A 25,087-nucleotide genomic window follows, 5' to 3' on the forward strand; every position below is an offset into this window, starting at 1 on the left:
CTTCTCACCGAGGCTGCGGCTGCCGCTCCCGGGCGGGCCGAGCTGCTCCGCCGGGGCTGCGCTCCCGCGGCTCTGCGGGGCCGGCCCGGGCGCTCTCGCCTGGCGGCGTGGGGCATCCCTGTGCAATGGTCGTGTGGTGGGCAGAGCCTCAAGGAGAGGCGCAAACTTCCAGAGCCTTCCGGCGAGGTACTCCCGGTTGTGGCCCTTACCCTCCGGGATGGCCCTGGCGCAGCGCTGCCGAAACCTCCCTGGTGCCTGGGGATAAATGGGAACTCCGCCACTCGGCATCCGAGCTGCCAGCCAAAACCGGGGACGGGACAAAGAGCGTCAGAAATCTTATCCTGATCCTTTTTTGGGGATTACGACTCCGCCGCCCGCGGAAGGCGGGATGGGGATGGAGGCCCCGCACCCTGGGGGACACCGCATTAAACAGACCCGGCCCGAGCCGGTGACCCGCTCTTTGTCCCCTTCCTTGCTCCCGCTCCCGCCCTGCCGCAGCCGCAGCCTTTGCTGGCTCCCTCTGCTCAGGAATCCCGCGACACACGCTCGCCGGGCACCGCGCCCCGGGCGGAGCGGGTGTGCCGGAGGAGGGCGGTGCCGACCACGGGCGGGCGGGCCCGGAGCCGCAGCCCGCGACCAGCTGGGGATTCACGTGGAGCCGCTCCGTGCCGCTCCGCTCCGCGCCGTGCCGTGCCGTGCTGTGCTGTGCCCCGCCGTGCCCTGCCCTGCCGTGCCGCGGAGCGCCGTCACTTTCAGCACCAAGAACAGCTACAAGTGTGGCTAAGCGCCTGCCCCGCTGTGCCGAGCCGAGCCGAGCCGTGCCCTGCCGCGCCCCGCCGAGCTGAGCCCTTCCGTGCCGTGCCCCGCGGTTCCGTGCCGTGCCCGTCCCGCCAGAGCCGCGGTAAGCGCAGGCAGCGCCGTGCCGCTCCCGCCGGCGCCCGGGGACTCCGAGCCGTGTGCTCCTGGCGCGGAGCGCTCGGCCGGCGCGGGGGGCCGGGCCGGGGGCGGGGGCTGGGGTGTTTTCTTGCCTGGAGCGAGCGGCTCGGCCGGGCCGGTGCGTGTGTCCGCTGCTGCGACTGAGCGGCGAGGCAGCGGAGGGTTGGTATCGTCACGGGGGCTGAGCCACTGACCCCAAAAAGTTACCTTGTGGGGCTTTACATATATTTTTTTTAATTTTAATTTTTTTTTTTTTGTTTTTTTTTTTTTGTTTTTTTGTTTTTAGGCGAGGGGAGGAGAAGTGAGGAAGGAGTCAGCGGAGCAGGTTCAGCTTGGCTGTTGTCGAGTGTTAAACAGCACGGCTGAAGCCGCTCTCCTGGATACCTGTCCCGGGCTGAGCTCTCGCATATTGAGCTGACGCGGCTGGGGGAAGCTGTCTGAGACGAGGCTTGTACAGAAATTACCTCATGCTCTTCCCGATCGACACCGAGTATAATTCCAGGGACCTTCACTGTAATATGGATATGCAACTCTTTTCGATCAAGGTATTTGTGTATCTGTGTGTATCGTCTTTAGTTCTTATTTTAATAAGAGAGGAGAAGGCAAATAATGCAAGTTTCGCCTCAGTGAAGATTTTTGGGCTGGAAATCCTGGGCAATCCTCTCCGCCTGCTTCGTGGCGCCGGGGGCTTTTATTTTTTTGCGTTAATTATTTATCATTTTTATTGTCGATATCCTCCCCCAATCAGATCTAACGAAAGAGATCCCGGGCACGGTGCCGTCACAGCAGCGAGCAAAAAGGGAGAATCTCGGAGCTCCCGAGCAGTGAGGTCTCCCCCTGGCCGCCTTAGCCGGGTCTTCTCCCAGCCCTGTGGGGAGGGGGGCACAGGGGTTCCCCCGCGCTCCTCGCCGCCTTGCTCACGTTTCGTTGGCCAGGAGGGAGCAGGGGACTGCCGCCGCTCTAGCGGGACGGGCCAGCCCTGCCCGCCGCCGCCAAGTTCTCCGTGGCGCGGGTCGGGCGAGGTGCCGACCGCCCGCTCATGCCTTGCCGGGTGGGCTCAGCTCCCTTGGCTCCGCAGGGGATACCCCCGCGTCCCTGGGGAGGGAAGGGACAGGAGGACTCCAGGGGTTTCTTCCCCCGAGGAAGGAGGCGAGAGGCTGTACCGGCAAGAGGCAGGGGCTTAACTGTACTCGGCATGGAGCATCCCTAGCGCTGGCACGTGCTGGTTGCGGGAATGCGAATTGTTGGCAGGTGAATGTGTGATACGGTTAAAAAGCCCAAACCAAAGAAAACAACCAACAGCAACAAAAAACAGACGAACAAAAAAACCAAACAAAAACCCCGTACAACACAAGTAATAAAAATCGATCATTGACCCAAAGTGCATGCAAATCCGGCGTTGGCATTTAGGAGTTTGCAAGCTTCTGACCTCTGGGACCAGGGATTCATTAAAAGAGACTTAGGTTTGCATCGAGGGGGGAGCAGAAGCGCATTAAAGCTGACCAGTTGATGCAAGGAGAGGAAGGAATCAGCGGCGGCTGGAAATAAAAGGCGACGCTTGTTTTTGCATCGCCACTGACGGAGGTGCAGTGCTCCCAGCCGGGGACCAGGGTTCGGAGGGGACCGGCGGAGCCTCGGCTCCGGCCGGGAGATCCGCATGTGCCCGCCGTTCCCCGCCCACGGGCCGCCTCGGCTGCAAGGCCGCGGCGGGAGTCTGCTGAAAGCCGTCCTACGGCCGCTCGCTGGAGGGAGCGAGGCTGCGAGGAGAGCCGCGACGAGGCTGTGCCGGAATCCCTCCACAGCACACGCCAGCTGGGGTACGGATGAGCCTGAGAAGAGACAAAAAATAATAAATCGCTCGGCTAAGTAAAGTGGAGAACAATAGGGGGCTCCCTTCAAGGAAGCGCGGCGGTGACGGGCGATGGTCGCGGAGTTGCGCGGGGAGAGCCGGCTCGCCCAGCCCGGGGGCGCTCCCCGGGCCCCTCCGCTGGGCGGGGCCGGCCTGGCTGCGGTAGCCCTTCCTCGGGCCGGGAAAGGTGCCGGGCACGCGATGAGCCGGGAAAGCACGGAGGAGCCGCGCGGAAAGCCGGTGCGTGGCCGGCTGCTCGCTCCCGGCCGTGTGAGCCGGAGGCGGCCGGAGAGGGGCGGAGGGGCAGAGAGCGCCGTGCGGCGCGGAGTGCCGCGCGGGGTGCCGGGCGCGGTGCCGGGCGCGGTGCGGTGCGGGTGCGCGGGGTGCGGTGCGGGTTCGCGGAGTTCGCCGCGATGTGCCGTGCGGAGGGCGCGGGTGCGGTTCGCGGGGTGCTGTTCGGAGTGCTGTGCGGAATGCACGGGCGCGCCGTGCGCGGGGTACGGAGAGCGGGATGCGGAGCGGTGCTCGCCCGGGGGACTCGCCCGCTCGCCGGGGCCGCCGCCGGGCTCGGGCGTCGACACAGTGGGGGACTTTCCTGCAGGGTGCCCCGGGACGATTTCGGCGAGAGGCTGCGTTTCTGGGGACAGAGCCGTTCTCGCAGAGCGCCCGGCTGCACCAGCAGTGCCTGCTCTGAACCCAGCTGTGCCGACTGGGGAGCGGGAGTCTAGTGGGAAAAGGGTCAAATAAAAGCAGAAACAAGAGAAGACGCTCCCCTAGGGTGCCTGGGAAAATCTTGATCATCACTTGCTAAACCAGAGGTGAAACCTGTTCTAAAGGTGTTAATACTGATGGGTCCAACCAAGGGCAGAGGAAAATATTCAATGTTGTTTCCTTTTTAAAAATTGTAGACTCCTCGTAGGCTCACTCCAGCAGAAGGACCTGTGCTGGATTTTCACCGGGTAGCTTGTTTGGTAAATGGATATTTGCAGGGTAGGAAGTGAAGGCAGGTGCTCTGAGGTATTTGAAAAGGGGCTGATCAGACTGAGGGAAGACATCAGACTGCACAGGGAAGAAATAGTTCCTGTAAACGAGATGCTGAGAGTGATTCGCCTTGAGGTCCTGATTATTGTGTAAAGGTTACCTCTGTGGCAGGGGCACAGCAAACCATTACAGAAGAGCTGAGATAGATAAGACTACTTACATAAGTGAAGAATTCTCTTGTAAGTTAGGAGTTGTGATGTCAAGGCCAAAGGTTTTCCAAATTCCCTTTTGTTGTCAGCAAAATCCATTAATCTTCTATATGTGTCGGGCCACTGTATGCAGGTGGCAACTCTTTACCTGCTCTGTGTGGAAATTCAGCTATTTGCCCATTGCAGAATGCTGTACAGGAGAAAAAAGCATCTTTTGTGAACATTAAAATGAATGTTAGCAAGAGAATTCTTTAATAGTTCGGAAGCGTCAGTAGTGAAACATTAAAATAATCACATTTTTTCTGTTGTTTTTCCTCCTCAGAACTTAATAATGGAAATTGCCATTATTTTGTTTTCATTCAGTAAAACCAGATCAGTTTTGTATTGACTGGACAATCTGATATTTTGTGAATGGGTTTTCACTCTAGAACTTCTCCTCTCCTAATTCACAGAATATTTGTTTTATCTTAGTGCAGTTCCAGCCGTGCTTTAAATGCAAAGACAAATCAATTTTTTGGCTCAAACAAAATTTTAATTTTTTTTTTTCTCAGGTATTTTTTCCCCTCACTTGATAGCTTGTCCCTCAGTAAAGAGTTCATGTGTGTCTGTCTAGCAATGTCAGCTGGAAAATGTCCATCGTGCTTATGCTGCAGAGAGTACTCCTTGCTTCTGCGGCTGTGTAATTGTGAGATTTTTTTTAAAACTGTATTTCATGATGGGCATATTGAATCTTTCTACGTGTTTTCAGTGAAGACTTCAGTGCCAGCTGAAGATGGCTCTTTCAGGAACCTTGTTAATAAAATAGAAACATTTCCTATATTTATTTAAGTCTTTATCTGTCACTCAACCCATTGTTTAGACCTTTTAATTAACATAAAGAGGTCCCATAATGAGCCTTGTTTCTCAGTGCAATGTGTCTGTGGTTGGGGTAATGACTGGCCTGGGTTCATTCTGATGCTCTGGTTCTGGCAGTGTGGTACCAAAATACACAACCCTGAGTACCAGATATCTGTTAAAGCTGAATGATTTTATGAAGGAAGTAATTTCAGAACCAGACACTACATGCAGAAGTTTCCATCTCCCCTGTCTTGCAGTACCCCGCCTCCTTAGGTTTAAAAATAAATATATATTCTAGCAGAACAAGTGGAGGTTTGTGCTGAAATACTGGCTTTAAAAATAGCAATATGTTCTGATAATGCCAGATATTTTTAATGAAATAAACCCAAGAGAAGCATGTATTACAAGGTGACTGGAAGAGAGGCTTTGTGGTGCACTTACTCTCAGGCTGTGCTGGGGAAATATATGAATTTCTTCTCTGATTTCAAGTTTCTAGTGAACACCAACTACTACAGTGGGGAACCTGGTAAATCAAGAATATATTTGCATTAATTCAAACTTTTATGGTCAATTGGAAAAGGACAGCATTTTACTTCAAATGAAATCTCTGCACATGAGAAAAGTTCATTCAGGCTTTATAGCCCAGAGGCCTATGCTTTTTCACTAAAATTCATTGATAAAAATGGAATTAATTTAGATCATACAATTTCTGCTTAGCTACACAGACTTGCAATGTTCTGTAAAAGGAAATATTAATCAATATATAAAAAGCAGTGTGGCATGAATAAATTAGGCAGTATAATAGAAGCTTTTATTTCTTAGGTAACATTAAAAAAAGACTAAAAGGTCTTAAATTTTTAAAAAGAACACTTTAAAATTTTATTTCTCTTTTATAGACAAGTGGTGGACACTTGCAGCTAAGAAACATACTTCTTCAGGAAACCATGCAAGCTGAGGCAAAGCAATTAATGCTTATGAAGACTATAATGTTGAAAAATGCTAATTGTCAATTCATTTGATTTTCAGTCAGTTCCAGATAATGTATTAGACAGACGATCTTGGGCTCACTGTAGCTTCTATATTGTTGTTAGAATTTGGGTTGCAATAGCTGAATTCATCACTATTTGTTTGCACAAAGACTGACACTTGCTTTAATTTCTGGGCATTCTTTGGCTGTAAGGAATTAACCTGTGGCTGAGAAACAGAAAAAGCAGTGTTTCTTTCCTCAGGAATATTTTCCCTTTTTCAGTGGCTCTTTCTTGTTCTCCATACAATGTTAAATAAGAGTAGTCTTACCTTTTATTCCCTTAGTGAATTACTCCCTGTCTGGTTACATGCATGCATGGACTAATGAGTTCATTGTGGAACCATAAAGAAAATTGCCTCCACACCCATTTTAGGTCTAGGTGACTTCTACTCTTTACTGTTTTGAATGTTTAACTGTGTTTTTCTACTAATGCAATTGAAACAACACATAATTGTGGCTGGTCAGTAGTTCAATCTTTTCTCTGTAGTGTGGACCATATGAGAAACATCCCATGGGCCTGGATCAAATCACACTGTATTGTGAGTCAAGTTGTTTGATTTGTGAATGACTCTGAGTTTGGCTCACGGAGCTGAAGCTAGGCAGCTTTATAACCTGTGTGCCCAAAAAGAGCCAAGGGAGAACGATGGGATTATCACATAAAACAGCACAGACTTTGTTGCATTTGGATTGAACCCCGAGCCAAATTCAAGCAAAACTAAATGTCAAGAGGAGTGGAAAGTCCTGTGTGCTGTTCTCAACTACAGTTATTTTATGCACACCCATTAAATGTTTCATTTTCAACTGGTTCTGTTACCAGATCACAGTGAGATACTTTCACAATCAATGAAGGACTTTCCTTTGTGAATCTTTTTCTCAGGTCTTCAAGTAGCCATCATTTGAAAACTATACTTCAACTTTTGTGAGAGTAGTGTTATCATTTTGGGAGAAACATGTAACACAATAAATGTAAAAAGAGGGTTATCAGTTTAAAGCATTATCAAAGTGCATTTTGAGTTTTGTTACTACATAATATATAAAAGTTTTGTGGTTTTGTCTGTAGTTGTCTTCCAATGTGACCATATTTTTGGTAGGAACCAGTCAAATCACTATGGACAAAGTAGATATTTACTGATGACCCTGTTGCCTGGATTTTCTGTATAGGCAGTGACATAGGCACTTTTTCAATGAGATCAATTTCATAGTAAGTAAAACTTCTGTAAAGGAAAGGATCAGGTGAATTGTACTCTGGGATGCCCACTGCTTTCCATAGCCTTTAACAGATGTATTGAGAGACTGCTTCAGATGCAATTGCCCACAGTGTGCCTATCCAGTATCACGTAAAATTACTTCTCTCTTTTTTCTCCTCAGAGATTTAAAACTTTATTCAGGCATGTATAATTTTGTTAAGAATTGAAATAAATAAATGCCTTCACTTGAGGATTAAAGTGTGGGAAATTTGGAGATATTTATAACAGCCAGTCAGGTGTTTAGATATGTAGGCTGAAATCCTCATCTCGTTAAAATCAGTGGGATCTCTCCAAATGTCAGTGCAGGCAAAACATTGTTCCTATTTAATGTGGTCTAAATGCAAGCAGGAAATAGAGACCTTGTTAATGTTGAACCTCGGCTCAAGTCAAATGTTGGAAAGGGAATGTTGGATGTTCAGCTGATTTCTTAACATACTTTTTGCTTGAGAAATCAGCTACCTTTTCATAAAAATAATTTAGTGTTAGACATTCTCTTGAAGGAGATTTAGATATATAGTTAGGACCCCCAAAAGTGAATTCCATTAGAGAAATAATCAGTTAAACATCCAAGTGAATTGAATGTGCTTGTACTGCATTGGCTGAAGAGTGTACTTAAATTCAGGCGCCCTGATTACTCCATTGTCAGAAATGAGACCTCTCCAGGAGTGAGAGTGTAAGTGGTTATTGCACTTCTGTAGGCTGGAGCAGAATAATAGAGTTGAACAAAATAATGCAGCAAAACAGAAAATACAATGTGTTATGGATCAAGTCTGTTTCTGGGTGTCATGCAGTGCGAAGGTAAATATGAATTACTGCTCAGAATCTGAACACCAAGCTAAGTTTAGTTCCCCTGATTCGGCTGTTGCTCTGCTGGCATCATCAATTTCCTGGCTCATAGTACAGTGCAGCCAGGTGTTCAAATTCACTGAAGGCCGAGATTTGCTCACTTAAAGAACATTGAAAGTAAAACCTAGGTGATGTAACCGCTATTCAAAAGTAAATACATTGTGTGACACATATAAAACTGCTGAAGTAAATGATATTTCTCTCTGTTTTTAAAAATTATTTCTTTTTTTTTCCAGAAGTACCTCAGCTGTAGGGCAAAATACAAGGACATAAGCTACTGACCTCCTTTTAGCATCAGGACCAGACATACTACCATACTCTTCACCATCAATTAAGAGCAATTGAGAGACCACCTCAGAAAAGCTGATCAATCCATTCCATCAGTGGACATATTTTGTAAAACACATTTTATGTACTTCTGCTGACATCCTTTTTTTCTATCTACCTACCACATGGTTCTATATTACTTATTGGGCACTGATGGTAGCCTCCAGAAAGTGCAGCTTCAAATGGTCAACCTCATCCTTTAGCAAGAAGAAAACCTGGATACTGGATAGCAACAACGTCTTCAGAGAAAATGGTACACGAAGGGAAACGATTGGTTTCCTGCCATTGTTTCTTCCTGTTAACAGCCAAATTCTACTGGATACTCACTCTGATGCAAAGAACTCATGGCCAGGAGTATGCCCACTCCATTCGACTGGATGGGGACATCATCTTGGGAGGACTGTTCCCCGTTCATGCAAAAGGGGAGAGAGGGGTGCCTTGCGGGGAGCTCAAGAAGGAGAAGGGGATCCACAGACTAGAGGCAATGCTGTATGCAGTTGATCAGATTAATAAGGACCCTGATCTTCTTACCAATATCACCTTAGGCGTCCGTATCCTTGATACGTGTTCCAGGGACACTTATGCATTGGAGCAGTCCTTAACATTTGTGCAAGCATTGATAGAAAAAGATGGTTCAGACGTGAAGTGTGCAAATGGTGACCCACCTATTTTCACTAAGCCAGACAAGATATCAGGTGTGATAGGTGCTGCAGCAAGTTCTGTGTCCATTATGGTTGCAAATATTTTAAGACTCTTTAAGGTAAGCAACATTTTCTATCTTTCTTTTAAATTTCAAGAACAATGAAATAAAGGAGGTGGTTGTGCTGTGATACCTTCAGAAAGGATGCTTTTCATATTCAAAAATCTGACACGGCTGATTCGACCTTTCAAAGCAAAAGGGGGAAAAATACACAAATGCAATGTTTGCAGACCCTATTTTAAGGTGCCAAGTGCTTCTCTTAAAGTCCTGAGAAAACTGTGCACATTTTAACTCTTTAGGGATTTGTATACTTACTTTTTTACTACTCACATTTGCTCCATATTGAGCATTTATGCTCATCAAGACTAGGTAGGGATTGATTTCCCAAATTTCTGGGAGAATGAAATACAAGATTTTAACACAAATACATTTGTTGGAGGACCAGATAATTTCCTTACATAGAAAGATATGTCAGTAATAATCTAGTGCTATTGATGTGCGTGTCTAGCCAAATGTAGTAGATGGTAATATCTTTGATTTCCTTGAAATTTTAGCCTTCTCCATATTTTCTACAAGGTGATTTTTTTCAGACTTTGTTATCACTTTGTGAGAGATTATTTTTAGGCAACAGTTCTACTGGCATTTCCGTCCAAATACTTTATTAAGCTCAGACATTCTAAATAATGGAAAAGTAAATCTGCCACTTTTAAATTTGTGAAGTTAGGTGGGAAGATGAACATATTCTAATAAATCAACTTGGATGGAAGTGATCAAGCAGCAGATACTTAATTTTTAATCCTATGCAATTGCAAAGAGATGATGGTAACTTGAGCACTTTTTCTATACACAGAACAACTGCAACTTATGTCTAAATCTGTTACTGTCCTACCACCCACTGTTCTTTACATCCATTCAGAAATCTTGCTTAGTTCATACAAATTTACAGCCACCAAAACCCACTTAAAGACCATTTTTTTGACTTTGGTGCAGAAGATTCTAATAATGTTTAATATTGCTCTTATGTATTTTGAAAAGTGTTGCACTTTTTTTCTAATTGTTATAACTGAGATTGATTAGTAGTAAAGGAAGATTGGCTTTTATCTTGTGGTTTCTCTGCAAAGTGTGTTTCAGTCATTTGAATGGAGATTTTAGTCCTTCCCTTTGGTTCTCCCACAAAGGAAATAATGATGGATTTAGAATTCAGTGGAGGAGCAAAGTGACTGCTGGATTGTGGTCAGGTTTTCATTTCAATCTGAAAACTGATGCTCAGCTGCAGTTAATGCACAGGTTTGAGAGCAGTGGATTAGGTCTATCCATATGTTTCACTTGTAAAAATCAAGTACACAAAACTGAGCTAAGACTTAGAAAGTGTTCTATGTGGAGAGCACCTCTGGAGTTGTGTCTGGTGAGAAGATTTGTCTTTCCTGGGAACCATTGTGCACGTTGTGGGAGGTGTCTGTTTTTTAGTTCATCTTCTTTTTTGCAGTTGTGCTATCCTGTTAAATAATGTATATTTCTGAAATAATGATAGATGGAATGGTCACTTTAATACTCATTATAATGCAGGGCCACGTAGGCTACAACTTAGTTTTGAGTTGAATATGGTTCTATAGACTGATTTAAGAAACTAAGCCTGGTAAGACATGCATTAAATGTGAATTAAGAGCAGCAAGAAGGAAAGAGGCCTATGAATTGTCTAAGATAGCGGCAATTTGTCTTCTGAAACCTTGACAGCTACCTCCTGATTTACATTATGCAATAAGATTGCAAATAACATTCTGCTGCAGTCTTAATCAATAGAGGGTCACGTGATATCCCCTCTGGGGAAACATCTTATTTACCCATTTAATTGATGTAACACAGCTGCTGGCAAAAGGAGGAGACACCTCTTCTAGTTTTAAATATGGATCCTATACAAATATTCTTAATAAAGTAAAAAAAAAAAAAAAAAGATAAATTGTACCATTTAATGCCTGATGGTAGACTGGCATGTGAAATCTGTTTTTACACCTTCCTCTCAGAAGTGAATCTCTTCATGAGTAAAGGCTTCTGGATAAGGCTCTCAGAAGCATCGTAGAAACAAATCACAATGATTATAGTCATGAGGATTAGGAAATTAAGGGTCATTTTCCAGAAATTTGGATGTATAATCTGGTTTGGGTTGTACTCAGACAAAATACATAGGCTGAAATTCTCAGCTGATGCATCCCCACAGCTCTGTAGCTGAGGACCTGGACCTTGGCCCATGCTCACCAAGGCTCCACACATGAAATTGTGTTTACTGTATCTTGGTACGTGTCAAGGTGGGACACTCAGCTGTGGTAAATGCCTGTACTTTCATTGAAGTCAGCGATCACTGCCATACAAATGCCTGTTTCCATTTTATCCAAGATGAGTGTGATTCATCCATATTTCTGTTTAACAGTACTATTTAGAAAGTTTAACCTGTAATTTGAAGTTCAGTATTGCTTTAATACCTGCTCTGAAGTTCTGAAATGTCAGGACTACATATTTTTTAGGAACATTATTATCCAGTGAAATTTTAATTTATAATGAAATAGTGAGAATTATATCTCTCAATGTGATTACACAAAGCTAGCCTGATAAATACTCCACTCAGCAGCTTGGATTTTTATGCTGCTATTTTGCTTTTGTTTCCAATTTTTTTCTTTTTTTTATTGATTTTACAACAGAAAACATACAGGTCAATAGTCCTATCTGATGATCTGGTGGATAGCATAAACAGATTGATAGTGAAGGTATTCTTTTATCTAAGTGTTTTCATAAGAAGAGAGGAGGTAGGCCACCACAGACAATGACCTCGATCTATAGCCTTTCTCCTGATCAAATGGCTTGCCTTGTTCTTCTCTCCCCTTTCTCCTTCTGGGAATTTTGAGGTGCATTGTTGCTTAGCAGGTGATTTTCCATAGGTTTTACCCTTAGTAAGTCGAAAACATTGAGGTACACATTTGGACAGACTAAATTTCACCCACTATTGGTTTTAGACCTTTCAGGGGCACTTTACACACAGGAAACACTGGAGCATGGAACTAATTGTGTGAAAGTGGACCTGTTATTCCTTGATTATCATAATGTTGTTTTTTGTCATAATTTTAAGTTGTTTTTATCGGGGAACATCAGGAGTGGGCCACTTCACAAAGGAAACAGAGATAAGGGACCCTAGACTGGTAGGATCTACTGAGGAGATGACTGTTTCAGTTAAGCAGCTCTCACTATCACAAAGGGAACCCTTCTACTGACTCAATCTGTCAAAATATTACTCTTACATTCTTCCTTACATTTGTTTTACAGAAATTCTGTTTTCCTGTAGCGTGCTTAGGCATGACTAGATGGGAACTTTTATCTATTTTGTGTGACACTTAAAAGCACCTGGGCTGTTTCCTAGTCCCCTCAAACTTGGCTAGGAGGAAACAAGAGACTATGTAACCTAGCTCACTTTGTGTATTATGTTCTCTCTGTTCAAAGCTTCTACTTGTTTAAAGTCTGAATAACTCATGTAATAACTCAGCGGTTAAAATCTGCTAGAAGCAGAAAGGCATTTGTTTATGTTAGTGTCCTCACATCTAAAGCCCACATACTATTTCTGAACTCCTTGGTACACTCCATCTGTCACCTTCACACATCTTCTAGCCAGTGTCATACTGGGAGCAGCCTAGGGATGATGGTTTGCATGCAAATTGAGATGGGTGGACAGTATGCTTGGTGAATTGTGATCTCAAGCTTGTACGTATATATTTCTGTACATGTGTATAAGGCAAAAATATTAATCAACAGCTTTATTCCTTGCCTGGCCTCGCTTTGCCTTTCCTTTCCTTACCTTCTGTTTTCTCTGGTTTCCCAAGGCTAAATTACATATTTCCTCTTTTTGGTCAAATTCCCTTTTTGCTGCCGAGCTGTAATCCACTTTAATAGCTGCTGTCTGAAGGGACTAATGTTCACTTCATGCACATTTGCCTTATACATTTCATACACGTTTACCTCTTCAGAAGTACAAGTACAAAATGACATTACGGAGAACTCTTCCAACTTTATGGCAACCATCCAAAATGCAAGGGATAGTTTCTTTCAGTAAATCTAGAAGTATAATATATTAGTTCCACCAGCATTTTGCGTATTTGCTTTGATTGTTTCATTGCCTCATTTTGGATTTTAGTGCATATCTTTGCCTGGTAGCTTTGCACAGCTGCTAGGGCTATACCTGGATGATGCTATTTTTATGCTTAGTTGCAGGTCTTTTTATGTTTGGCTGCCATTTGGCACTTTTGCTGCCTCGTGTTCTAGACCTGCACAGAGCAGCAGACAGCCCTCCCAGAAATGAGGGCATTACCATCGTACAGAAGCTAATCTCACTGAACTTCATAAATGTTGGGCTTTGAATTTAAATTGTGGCAATGGAGTGCATCTCATGAAAGGAATATGATGTAAATAAAATGTACTAACATTTTACCACCTAATTTCAGAGAGCACAAACATATTTTTGTGAGGCGACCTGAGCTATACACACATCCTGATCTAGGCTCTATATCTACAGAAATATTTGCATCTCATGAGTGCTCATGATAGATGCAGGAGTCAGTCTGTTCACTGTGTGATTGCGAGGTCTTTCCATAATGGAAAAGCTTTATTATACACTTCAAAGAATTAAAGAAGAGGCTCAAGAATTTTACCCAACATATTGGGACTCACTAATAAAAAAGTGTGCTGCACCGATTGGAATATATCCATTTTCTGTTCACTGTGTCCCGTTACATGCGTCAATAACATTTTTCACTGCATAGCATTTGAAATTTGTAACAGGATGATTCTTTTTTCCTGGTGGTTGAAACATATGCAGATAATTTTGTGTAAAGTGTGAAAAAAAAATTGTAAGTAGGGAGAAGATGACAGAAACATTTTGAAATCATATCTTAAGATGAACATATTTATTTTACTTTTGTTCCAGATAATATTTGCACTTTCTGAATAATTTTTAATTAGAAAAGGAACCAATACATTCCATTTAATTTTACAGTTCTTTTGTAGTTTTGTGCATGCATGTATCTGTTTAGTGCCTGAACATCTTGTCTTGTTATTGGCTGGAAAATACCTTTATTATAACTCCTTTTTTTTTCTTTCATAATTAAACTTTTACATAGAGGAAACATTAATATCTCTTTATATATCCATGGCAGTAGACACTTGATTATGTAAAAATCCCCTTTTAACTCAAGTGTGATTCTTCTGTCAGTACCAGGTTAAATGTGTGTGGTCAAGAGAGGCAAATGCCAGGTCAAGACCAAGATAAAATTATAGGTACAAGAGGTACTTAGCTAGCATAAATAATGAAACAGTTGCCAAGTTTTTAGTCACAGCCAGAGGAAATAATAGGTTTTCAGATTTTGTGAAAACTGCTAGCACTGATTAGCATCAAATTTTATTTGTGCTAAGCTGCTTGAGGCAAGAGAGTACAAAACCAACTAGATGCATTCATTTATTATTCTACAGCATATTAGTTCCTTAAATATTCCTCTAAAAGTTTAAGAATTTTGGTTTCTCACATTCCTAGATGGAACTATAACCAGTGGCTAGAGCAAAAGGGTAATCTGCTTTTCTGTGTTATTTTCATTTGCTTGTCATTGGGTTGCTACAAGGCTTGAGAAACCTCTTCTGACGTTTTTGTGCTTCTCTTTTGTCATTTTGATTTGCTTGTGTTTAAGCATTTCACAGGAACAATCAGAAGCTTGATTAACATTAGTTAAATGTTTGAGATGTCTCCCTAGCTTTTTTAGGCATATTGAAGCTGTCTAAAATGTTGAGGGTTTTACATCATTCCATAAGTACAGTACATGATCATCTTACAAAGAGAGTGTAGCTATTAAAGACCAGCAATCTGATTTTTCTTTCTACTTCTCTAAGGGCAGTTGGGTATATATATATACATATACACACATGTTTCCCTCACATGAAGGAAACTGAATATACAGAGAAAATTATTTCACCCTTTCATGGTTAAGGCCAACTGACACAGACAATCCATGCCCGTATCACATACTCCTTTATTTCCCCAGATCATGGGGCTGCATGCAAATTACCAGGAGGGAATGATTCCTGACCCATGATGACTTTTGAAGCCTGTCAGAAAACTGGGAGACTTGGCTGGCACAGGTCGTGGCCGAGTTATGGACTGTCCTGACAGTCTGACAGTGGAGGCAGCTGAGCTGCTGCTGAGAGATGTGCTCTGAAATAATGTGATTTACCAGCACTGACATTGCCACTGATTTCTGAGGACAGAGCTACTCTGTTCCTACGTCACACTGAAGGGAGGCCAAGACACTGCAAGGATCATTGAAGCTTTTTCAGTGCTTTACTACAGCAATGTTAGTTTTATTAGCTACAATGAGAACTAAATTAAGATTACTTTTTTTCCCCTGGTGTTTAATTGTTTCAGTACAATGACAGTTGGGCAATATGGATAGTCCTGCATTCTGACTGTCATCAGAAACCAGGCGCTATTGTGTTACAGCCAAATGGTAGATTTTGTGCATTTGCTTATTTCTCTTCCCATTATTTTCCCTAAAGCATATTGTGCTTTTAGGATTAAACTGGTTTAGAGTGCTTAAATGTATATCCTTGTGCTTGCTAGCATTTATCAGAGAAAAGTAGTCAGAACAAAAGTCTTACTGGAGGACACTAATTCCACAGGAATGAATTAAATAGCCAAGAGCAAAACACTCCTCTGGGCTGGAATCTATATATGCTCCCAGCAAGATATTTTGTCCCCTATCTGTGTGACAGGACAATTAAGCATTTAAGTGAGGCCTTAAATTAGGAGTCTGTTGGCCCTTGGCTGTCTGTGTCCTCAATAGAAAGAATAAAATCATTTCAGAAGGGGACTGGATCAGGTCTATGAGTGTGGATGCATCTTTCATGTTAACAGGAAGATGATGGGTGGATACATGCTTGCACTTGCATCTGACAGAACCTTTTCTTACTGGAAGGCTTTGGAAGGCTTGGATGGAAATGATAGGAGGTTTTATAAGAAGATTTCGAACACCTGCAAGGGTGGTGCCAGTTTCTTAAATTCTTCCTCACTTTCCTTTGGAAGGAATTTTACTCATCTCCTTTTCCCTTTCTTTCCCCACAGACTTTATTTCTTTCTCTAGCTGTCTTGAGAAAAGTTTATTTTTCACCACTGTTCCCAGTATTTTTCAAGTGGCTATTCCATTCCATAGTCTTAAATGAAAATTTTTTTTCAGAAATGCTGGCTAAGCAAGACTCTGACTGAGTCTTGCTTTCTGCAGGTTGTGAGGATGAGTAGGTCAGCAGGAGGAAGAGCTGGAAATTAGGAGACTTATGAGAGTGGTCTATCTATGGGGATAACAGGAAAAAAAGGGAAATGCTTGTTGAAAGATTGAATCCCAAAGGGACAATCTTCTCTCTCTTTTTTTACCTCCCTGTGGGATTTCTTGTTTGGCACTTCAGATATGTACTGGAATCTAACTCTTCTCCGAAAGAAACTATTTCTGATAGCAATGCTGGGATATTCCATGGTTTTGTGAGATCTCTCTTCCTATTGTATCTCTTTTACAGCTTGAGACTGTAGGACAGAAGCAAAAGTGATTTCTCTGAGCTGGAATAATTAATCTTTTGAGTTTTGGCTTATGCTTTTTCACTAAAGGTGCCTCCAGCATCTAGTTATGTAGCAGCAGTATTTGTGGAGGGAGAATCAGAATCTCCATTCCTTCTCCACTGGTGCATTTTGCACATAGCTCTTCTGCAAATTGAAAAGTAGCAAAAGTATGATAGCCCATTTTGGTTATCATTCTATGAAAAGTGCCTAACAATTTCCATAAGATTTTTACTTTGAGAGTGGCTCTGTTACATTTAAAATGCCATCACAGTCTTCTTCCAGGCAGGGCACAATTTTATTAAGCAACTCCATTGCATTGCAGGAACACTGATCCCCTAAAGTGATGGTTACTCTTATTCAGATAAATTTTCTTAGGTTTTTTTTGTTTTCAAAGTACTGTGAAATATTGAGCTCTTAGTGAAAACTTATGACCATAGTTATACTTAGGCAATTCATGGGAGAAGCTATGGATCCTGCAATGATTCTCTAGGCCTGAAACTTCAGAAACAAAGCCTGAGAAATGAACTGAAGAAAGGGCTGCTTTTCTTGCCATTCTGATTTCTTCTCTGGGTGCCATAGTATGGTTTGGTCTTATCAGTAGTCCTCAAGCACAAAAAGTGTCCTAGAAGAGCTGACTTCCTTGAGGACTGTCATCTAGACTAGAACTTGCCAGACTAGAAGGTGTGCCATAGAAATGTGGGTGAGGTTGCAGGAAGGCTCCAGACAGAGCTGCCTATTTGGATGATACGTAAATGGTCTGTTAAATAAAGTGCTTATAAGCATGGGCTTATATGTTGAAATGCAGTGCTATATAAGACAATGGCTACTGGCTAATAATAGAAAGGAGAGAATCTATATGTGTGCTTTTGTAAAGGATGTTTGCCAGGTTATTATATTACTGTAAATTCATTGGCTGTGGACTACATAGTCCAAACAACCTTTCAAGACAGTGCTGTGGGAGAAGAAAATATATCTGGGCAATCTGAGACAGGACCTCATTTATCATTAGGAGCAGCATAAAAAAACCTGGGGAATTCAGACTGTGCTCACTGCTTTGGTGTCTGGGACCAAACCAAAACATGTACCATGGAAAGAGACAAACAGCCTGTCAGGGCTGGTATCACACACTGAATGGAAAGTGCAAAGGCCTCGGCATCCCAAGACTGTGGATGTCTTGCTGCAGGGGCACAACTTGTTTTAGGATTAAAATTTCTGCTTTCTTCTGTGTTCTTGAGAGGCAGACAAGTAGTGTAAATAGTTATGTTTTTCTATAGCCAGCTGGATAGGACCTGCTTGTTGAATTCTGCTTGCTCAAAAGGGAAACGGAGTCTGATTTTTATGTGACTTCTAGTCTTGCTTTTATGAGGAAGAATCTCTGAGAGAACAATGAATTCTAGTGTAGCCAGTGAATTATACCACTCTAAAACTGGATCTATCCAGAGGCAAATAATGTCCTATGTCCATGAAATATTGTGTCATTGGTATCACCATTAGTAGGCTTTGTATTTGAGTAGGGTTTGTCCAGCAGGCACATAGCAAAAGCGAAGATGGGTCCTCTATTGCTTTATGTAATTTTCAGATATCATGGCAATGCACTATTGGTAGCAGTTTGAAAATAGATAGGGATATGTTAAATTAAAAGAGATTTTTCTTATTTTTTCCATGGGACAGTAACGATCTTGGGGGAGCTGGCAATTTGATCTCCACAGACAAATTTGATCTCCACATGCCTCTCTGAACAAACTTTTATAATATGAATTAAATACAAACCTAACACTCCGAATTCCACTCATAAATAGGAGTTAGTAGAGCACAGACATATACAGCTAGAGCTAGGTTATTGTATTAGGAGTGAAAACATGGGCTGATTCTTAGAAAAAAAAAAAAGTATTGCCAATACGTACCCTGTTATATGTTGTCTAAAGCTTAATTCAGTTGTGTATTATGAGAAAAATGCCAAATTTTCTATTTCTTGGCTTTCTGAAAATTAAGTTGCGTAGAAGAATAGAAAGACACGTTTTTTTGTACCAGTAGGAGAATGATCTGGGTAGAGTAGCCAGTGTTTTCCTCTCCTAAATTTGATCGTTCTGCTTGCCATCTTTTGCACAACAAAGCATAGGATTTAAAAGTTACCAGCTGCTATATTTGCTTTCCAAAGTGTGAAGAAAACATGTATTGTCCTGAGGATTAAAGGGCTGATTCTCTTTGTGCTCAGTTCAAGCAGAGCTGAAGTGTTTGTAATGAAAGTAAAAGCTATTAAAAAGCATGAAACATGAGAGAAAAATAACGTGTTTATATCTGCTTTGTTGGATAGGATTTGATGATGCCCTTAGAAAGTTTTAAGTGTAAACATTTGTTTTATTAACTAGCATTTCTTTTGTGCATGTTACAAACACTTCCACTTGCAAATCCTAAGTGCAGTCAGAGCTGTTGTTTCAACCCACTGGGAACTGTTTTGCCAAATATCGTCTGAACAACAAAAACTCATCATCTGTGAGCTAGTTCACATCCCCAATACTAAATAAGCAGCATTTTGGAAACTGGATGTGTAGGGTTTTTGAGACTGCAAATAAAAAATAATATTTCTAGTGCTAGTTTTGGTGACTGGAATAAGATGGGAAGGTAGTTGTGCTGTATATGGGAGCATGAAAAGCTTGCAGTTGGAACAGATGCTGAGAGTGCCCTGTGACTCAAGGTATGATTTCCTGCCATTCCTGCCAAGTTTCAAAGCTTGTGGGTTTTTTTCCTCTCCTTACTTCTATTTTTAGGCCAAATAGAAAAGAACTTGTGCTTATGGAATGAAGATTCACCATTCTAGTTATACTTTGTTGTGCCTTTGCATACAGATCAAATAATTATTCTGGCCTGCAGGAAAGAATGAGAGTAAAGATGTAAAAAGCTGATGGAAATGCAGGGTATTTTTGGTATGGATCACATAATCACTTGGCTCAATGGCAAGCTGCAAAGCTCTGTCTGAGTGTGACAGACTTCCCTTGCTGTGTGGTAGTGCTCGTTGAAGCCTTACATCCTTTGTCTTGCTTCAGCACAGATTTTCTCGGTGACCTTGGGCAAGGCACGGAGCAGTGAATCCTCAGCCTGAGGATGATGCCTGTGGAACTGGGTGCCCAGTGGCTCTGCAGCACTGATGGCCAGGGTTCCCTGCCCTGCTTCCCCGGTAGAGCTCTTCTGTGGCTGAAGGGATTTGTGAATATAGAGGCTCCTTGATAATCAGATATAAGAGTAAGGGGTGGGGGCATATAAGTACTTCAGATAGCTAGTCTTTAACGAGGGATTCCTTGTATCCTCTTACATAGTTCTGTCCCCTGGGTTTTGCTATGAAAGGAGATTAACAAACTCACAGGATGACTTAAATATGCAAGTCATCAGTCTCAGTAGCAAGTGGTGAGGGCTGCCTGACCTGTAATCAGAGGCTGTACATCCCCCTTAGGAAACCAAGACAGTCAAAGAAAGAGAGCTCCAGAGTCAGGAAAAAAGTATTTGGATTATTGCCCAATAATACTAAAACTGTTAAAATTCATATCTGCAATCTCTATTAGAGTGATTGGGAAAAAATGAATGTCTGTCATTCTTATGACAAAGCACAAAATTAAGTAGTGTGGGATTAAAGAAAATTAAGATAGGTGTGTGAGCAAATATATGTTCTACTAAGCTGACAGGACTTCTTGTGTTCTTAAATGTTTAAAAAGAGAGACAATCAAAACAGTTTTGTAAAAGCCTTGCCAGCTGACCATTATGCCAGTATATTGCTTGGTGTCTCAGGAGCCTCTTTTTTGGTTGTTTCATTTTCATGATCATTTAATTAAAAGTTTGTTTCCTTATCTCTAAATTGAGTAAAAATCCCTAAGAATAGGCAACTTCTGGCAGCTGTGTGGTGAATAACTGCCTCATCTATTTACCAGGAGTGGATCAGGAGCTAAGAGGAGATTCCACACCTTTTAGAAAAGGTGATTGCTAATTTTAAATTTCCTTCTTTTCAGTTGTTTTTAATCTACCCAAAGCACGAATGCAGTATTATTAGCAAGACTGTGCAAATAATTAGTCAGTTTGATAGGTGAACTGAAAGTAAACATTCTTTTTGTTCTGAACCAAAATTATCTTCTTGTAGGGGAATGTGGGGGTTTCTTTACTGGGTTGGGTTTTTGTTTTTGTTTTATTTTGTTGAGAAAAGCTTTCCAAAATGTTTTCTTTTGAGTTAAATGATAACTTACATTCTGTGTGAAACAAAATATTTCATTTCTATTTTGGAGATTTTATAATGTAAAATAAAAGTGATAGGTTTGAAATGTTGGTCGTGGGTACCATTCATTAAATGCTGATGCCCTTCTTACCACGCTGTTTACTCATGACTTAGACAAGGCTCTTGGGAAAATGCTTTTGGATTTAGAGAAGGAAATCAAATATAGCTTAGGAGATGGGACAGCTCAACTCCAGCCCCCACAGACACAGACAAGACTGCTTTATGGTAAAACTAGGAGTTCTGGACTCTGAGGGTGAGAGCTCCAGAGAAACAGGGCTGCCCTGGCATGCTGTGCGCACAGAACTTCCACCCTGTGACTTTTCCTTCTGCCAGAACAGGTCTTATCTCACCAGTCTGCTGTGTGCAGGACTTTCCCTGGAGAGCTCTAATCTCATAACTGTTTATTAAAACGGGTCTGTCATGGGGCATCTTGAAAACTCTTGCCTTCTCTTCTACCTCTGAACAGCTGGATGCATGTGAATGCTGCTGTTGCCAGATGCTGTCTATTCATTGATGATAAGCTTTCACAATGGGAAAATTTTATTTCATCCATGCTAAAATTTATTAAATGTTCGTTAGAATAATGATGTGAACTTAGCTATTCCCATTCCTTGCTGAATACTGGACTATACAGTGAATTACTCTCAGGCGGGTCCAATGGAAGTTTAATTGTTTGTGAAAACATGAACAGCTTCAGCAGGAGAGACTTCCATGTCCAAAACCCCTATAACTCAATGGTTAGTTGTTCCCAGCTGAGTGCTTTAACCACCAGGCTATCAAGTATAATTCAGGCAGCTACTGCAGCCTCATTTTTCCTTTTGGAGTATGCTTGTGCATTGAGAGGATAAAGTACAAAAAAAAAAAAAGACAGATACGTGGTGACAGAGACCAGAACCAAAGGAAAACCTTTAAAGAAGTCCTGCTAAATGCCATGAGGAGACCAAAGAGTAAAGCACATTTGAATACTGAAACATTCCTTTGTATGCTTTAGCCGTGGATTTCTAAGTTTTCTCTTAAAGATTAAGCTTGCAAGTTTTGGGCAGAGCAGTAACACAAAATTGATCTCATTCCCATCTTCAGCTGCCTAGTTTAACATAGATCTCAAGGACAGACCCTTGTATTCATATGAATGGCTGAATCTTCCCACGTGAGTCTGAAGTGAAGTGAACTTCTGGAAGTGCCAGTGTATGTTTGCTAGGCATGGATGAAGACATAGTTGTTTTCAAAGACTGGGAGTTTCTAACCACCTCCTGCTGTACAGCACTGAGCATCTCAGTTCTGAACTGTCTCAATGCCAAGCAGCTCCTTAAGTATTTAAGGCTGATATCTCTGCAGTGCAAACCCCTTGCCATGGACTGTCTTATTTACTTACTGTCATAAAACATAGATGGTTTTTGTTCGTGACATACAGGCTTGTAACTACTTTTTATTTGTTTCACATGTAGGACTTTATAGAAGGAATGTAGAAATTTCTGTTTTGAATAGAGAACATTGAAGGACACTGCCACAGCAGCTATTGACAGTGATATTTGTCATTCTTTCATTCTTCAGACTGTTGTGAATATTGTAGTTACTACAGTTATTTAGGCAGACTGATTCATAATAATAAATAATGTATTTTACTGTACAGTTCCTATTTGCAGCAGTGCTCCAGATGCCTCTCTATAATACACTACAGACCATTAAAATATTAAAACACACAGAAAATTAATCATAAATATAATGCCAAATGGAAAAATAAAACAAATAACTGGACTATGATGGAAGCTTTTTTTTTATGGCATTAATTAAAACAGTTATGAGGCATTCCTTAACTGAAGGCTCAGGATGAGGGGAGGGCAGGAGGAGGCAAGGGCAGGATACAGCCAATATTTTTGCAAGTCCTAATGAAATAATACAGTAGTTATGAATTTATTTGGGACACTTTTCAGATCCGCTAACTGAAAAATAATGAAGTTCTGGAGTTAGATGCCAATATGTGAATCTTCCTGATTTTATGAAAAGCTTCTGTTCTAAACACTAAGGGGAGAAAAAGATAAGAAATATACTTGTTTCCACTTTGTCAGAACTGAATTCTGCTCTCCCTGCACCATGTCACCTGCCAAAGAGGACAGAAAATGATGTCAGGGGCGGAGAACTGAGTGCAGGCAATGCTCTGCAGTCCCAGCTGCCATCCCTGGGCAGTGCACCAGGGCACCTGAAGACATGAGAAATGCAGTATCACTAGATCGAAGTTGCTATACATTTGGACAAGTAGAGCTACCCTATGCCTCAAGCCACCTTATGCATATGCTAATATTAGAATCAAATTTTATCTGGCAAGGTATCAAATAGGGTCCCTGCTTTGGTTTAGAAAAACCAGCCATCTGTGGTCTTTGATGTGCTGGGGCAGCTTACCCTTAGCCAACAAGTTAAAAATCATCCACCCTGCCCACAGTGGCAGGTTGGCCTTCGTGCCAGGAGAGCCTGCAGCAGCTGAACACTGGCTTTGCAGGAGGGAGATCTCAGTATCCTGGGCCAAGGGGTCTTTCATGGGTATAGGCTCAATTTCCATCCATAGCAAGGGGAATATCTGAAACTGCTTTAAGGGCATTAAGTGACTCACTGAAATTTAGTGCAAAATGGTATGTGAAAGTTTCCTCTTCTTTTGTTTACTGCTGGAAAGTACTACAGAATGGTGTAAATTAAGAAACATTTATTAGAAAAAAAGTGAAAGGAAGACTTAGGTCTTTTCATCACACAGGCCAGTGTAGCACTTTGGTGTGTCTGAAGATCATAGGAATGACTTAAAATTCTTTTTAATAAACCTTGATAGTAATGCTGCAAAATGCAAAGTGCAGCTACAGACCTGTCCTAGAAAAGCTTAAGAGCATTTAATATATTTTTAAGCAAAGGATTATCAAGTAAGCACCAGCAGAAAAGCAAAGTTAGTAGAATTCTGCTGCCGATAGAAACAGCAGTAATATTTCTTCCATGTATCCTTGATCATTTTACAGTGTTACATGTGGGGTTTTTTTGAAAATGATTTAACTTGCCTCAAATGATGTCTGAACTGGCCATCTATCACTGCACAGTTTGTCTACAGTGCTTAGGAATTTAACACACAGAATGACAAGTGTAATTACATGCTTGTGAAACATATGCCATAATTTATGGATATTAAGCAAGTATAAACAAGAGATCAAATCCTAGTGTAAGCAGTCATCCAAGAAATCATCTTGACATTTATTTCATTAAAATCTTTCTTTTAGTACGACAGACAGAAAGTACCTGAGTTGCACTTACAGCACATCTGCAGATACTTGCCAATTAGTGCATGTTTACAAAGCAAAGGATCGGATGCATGCAGCTAACGTTTTGTTTTCAGTTACATTTTGCACATGTAGTTATGTAGGTGTTTATCATGCTTATAATTATCCCTTATTTTTATCATCATTGCTATTATTATTAATCTCCCACAGGTGATTAATATACAGGACTTAAATAGCAACAGCCCTTTTCACCTGTTTACACTGTGTGTTAACATTCTTTGTAATTTAAATTAGAAAACTGAGTAAAAAAGGCTCAAGTCCTATAGAGCTGGTGGTTTGTTCAGTTGAGATCCTGCTAGGAAGAGAAGCAGAAAAAGATTAGTGAAACATGCTGGGTGAGGTGTTGCCAAAAGATTGGTGCTGTGCATGTTAGGCACTCCCTCAGTCATGAGCATAGGTGCAGGCTGGGCACTCAGACTCCCAGCTGGGATCTTCCCCACCCTCTGTCTTACTGCAGTGCTGAGAAGGCAGTGGGGTTGCTAATATCGTGTAGATTGTAAAATTGATTTTTATTTCCTGTTGTCAGGAAATGTCAGTGTTTGGCTTATCCCTCCTGCTAAGTGGTGCTTTATTCCGTGAGCACTGCTATGGAACTAGAATAAGCCAATATTTTAAAAAGGAGGGAAAAAGAAGGTGAATCTGGGAACCAGTCCCTGCCAGGGGCAAAATAACATAACTGATATAAACCACTATTAATGTACAATGAAATATCGTGAATGCCAGCCCACATGGAGGGATGGAAAACAGGCCTTGGCAAATAAACCTGAATGTCTTTTAGCAAGACTTTGAGTTGTAAAGGTAACAGCATTGACTTCTGTAAATCTCAGAACCACACGTCATTCTGTGAGGTACTTTAACCATACTTTATTTAATAAGACCATCACAATTACATAATTTTAAAAAATTAGTTCTTTACATTAATAGTAAAT

At 41.9% G+C, this 25,087-nt stretch overlaps 2 protein-coding genes across 3 annotated transcripts in view; both read left to right on the forward strand.

The window, feature by feature from the left end:
* The window catches only part of ZNF800 (zinc finger protein 800), a 51,432-nt gene extending 43,126 nt beyond the window's left edge, over positions 1–8,306 (forward strand). The window contains exon 6 of the mRNA XM_085041913.1: positions 8,169–8,306. Within this exon, the coding sequence (XP_084898039.1) occupies position 8,169 (1 nt within the window). The 3' untranslated portion in view covers positions 8,170–8,306. The remainder of the gene's footprint in view (positions 1–8,168) is intronic.
* Positions 8,307–8,509: 203 nt separating this feature from the next.
* GRM8 (glutamate metabotropic receptor 8) overlaps positions 8,510–25,087 on the forward strand; it is a 305,966-nt gene continuing 289,388 nt past the window's right edge. For both annotated transcript variants that reach the window (XM_085041880.1, XM_085041868.1), the window contains exon 1: positions 8,510–9,019. In XM_085041880.1, coding sequence (XP_084898006.1) covers positions 8,510–9,019 — 510 coding nt within the window. The remainder of the gene's footprint in view (positions 9,020–25,087) is intronic.

This window comes from Lichenostomus cassidix, chromosome 1Aa (genome assembly GCF_008360975.1).
Source record: "Lichenostomus cassidix isolate B80296 chromosome 1Aa, HeHo_3.0, whole genome shotgun sequence".
Lineage (NCBI taxonomy): Eukaryota > Metazoa > Chordata > Aves > Passeriformes > Meliphagidae > Lichenostomus > Lichenostomus cassidix.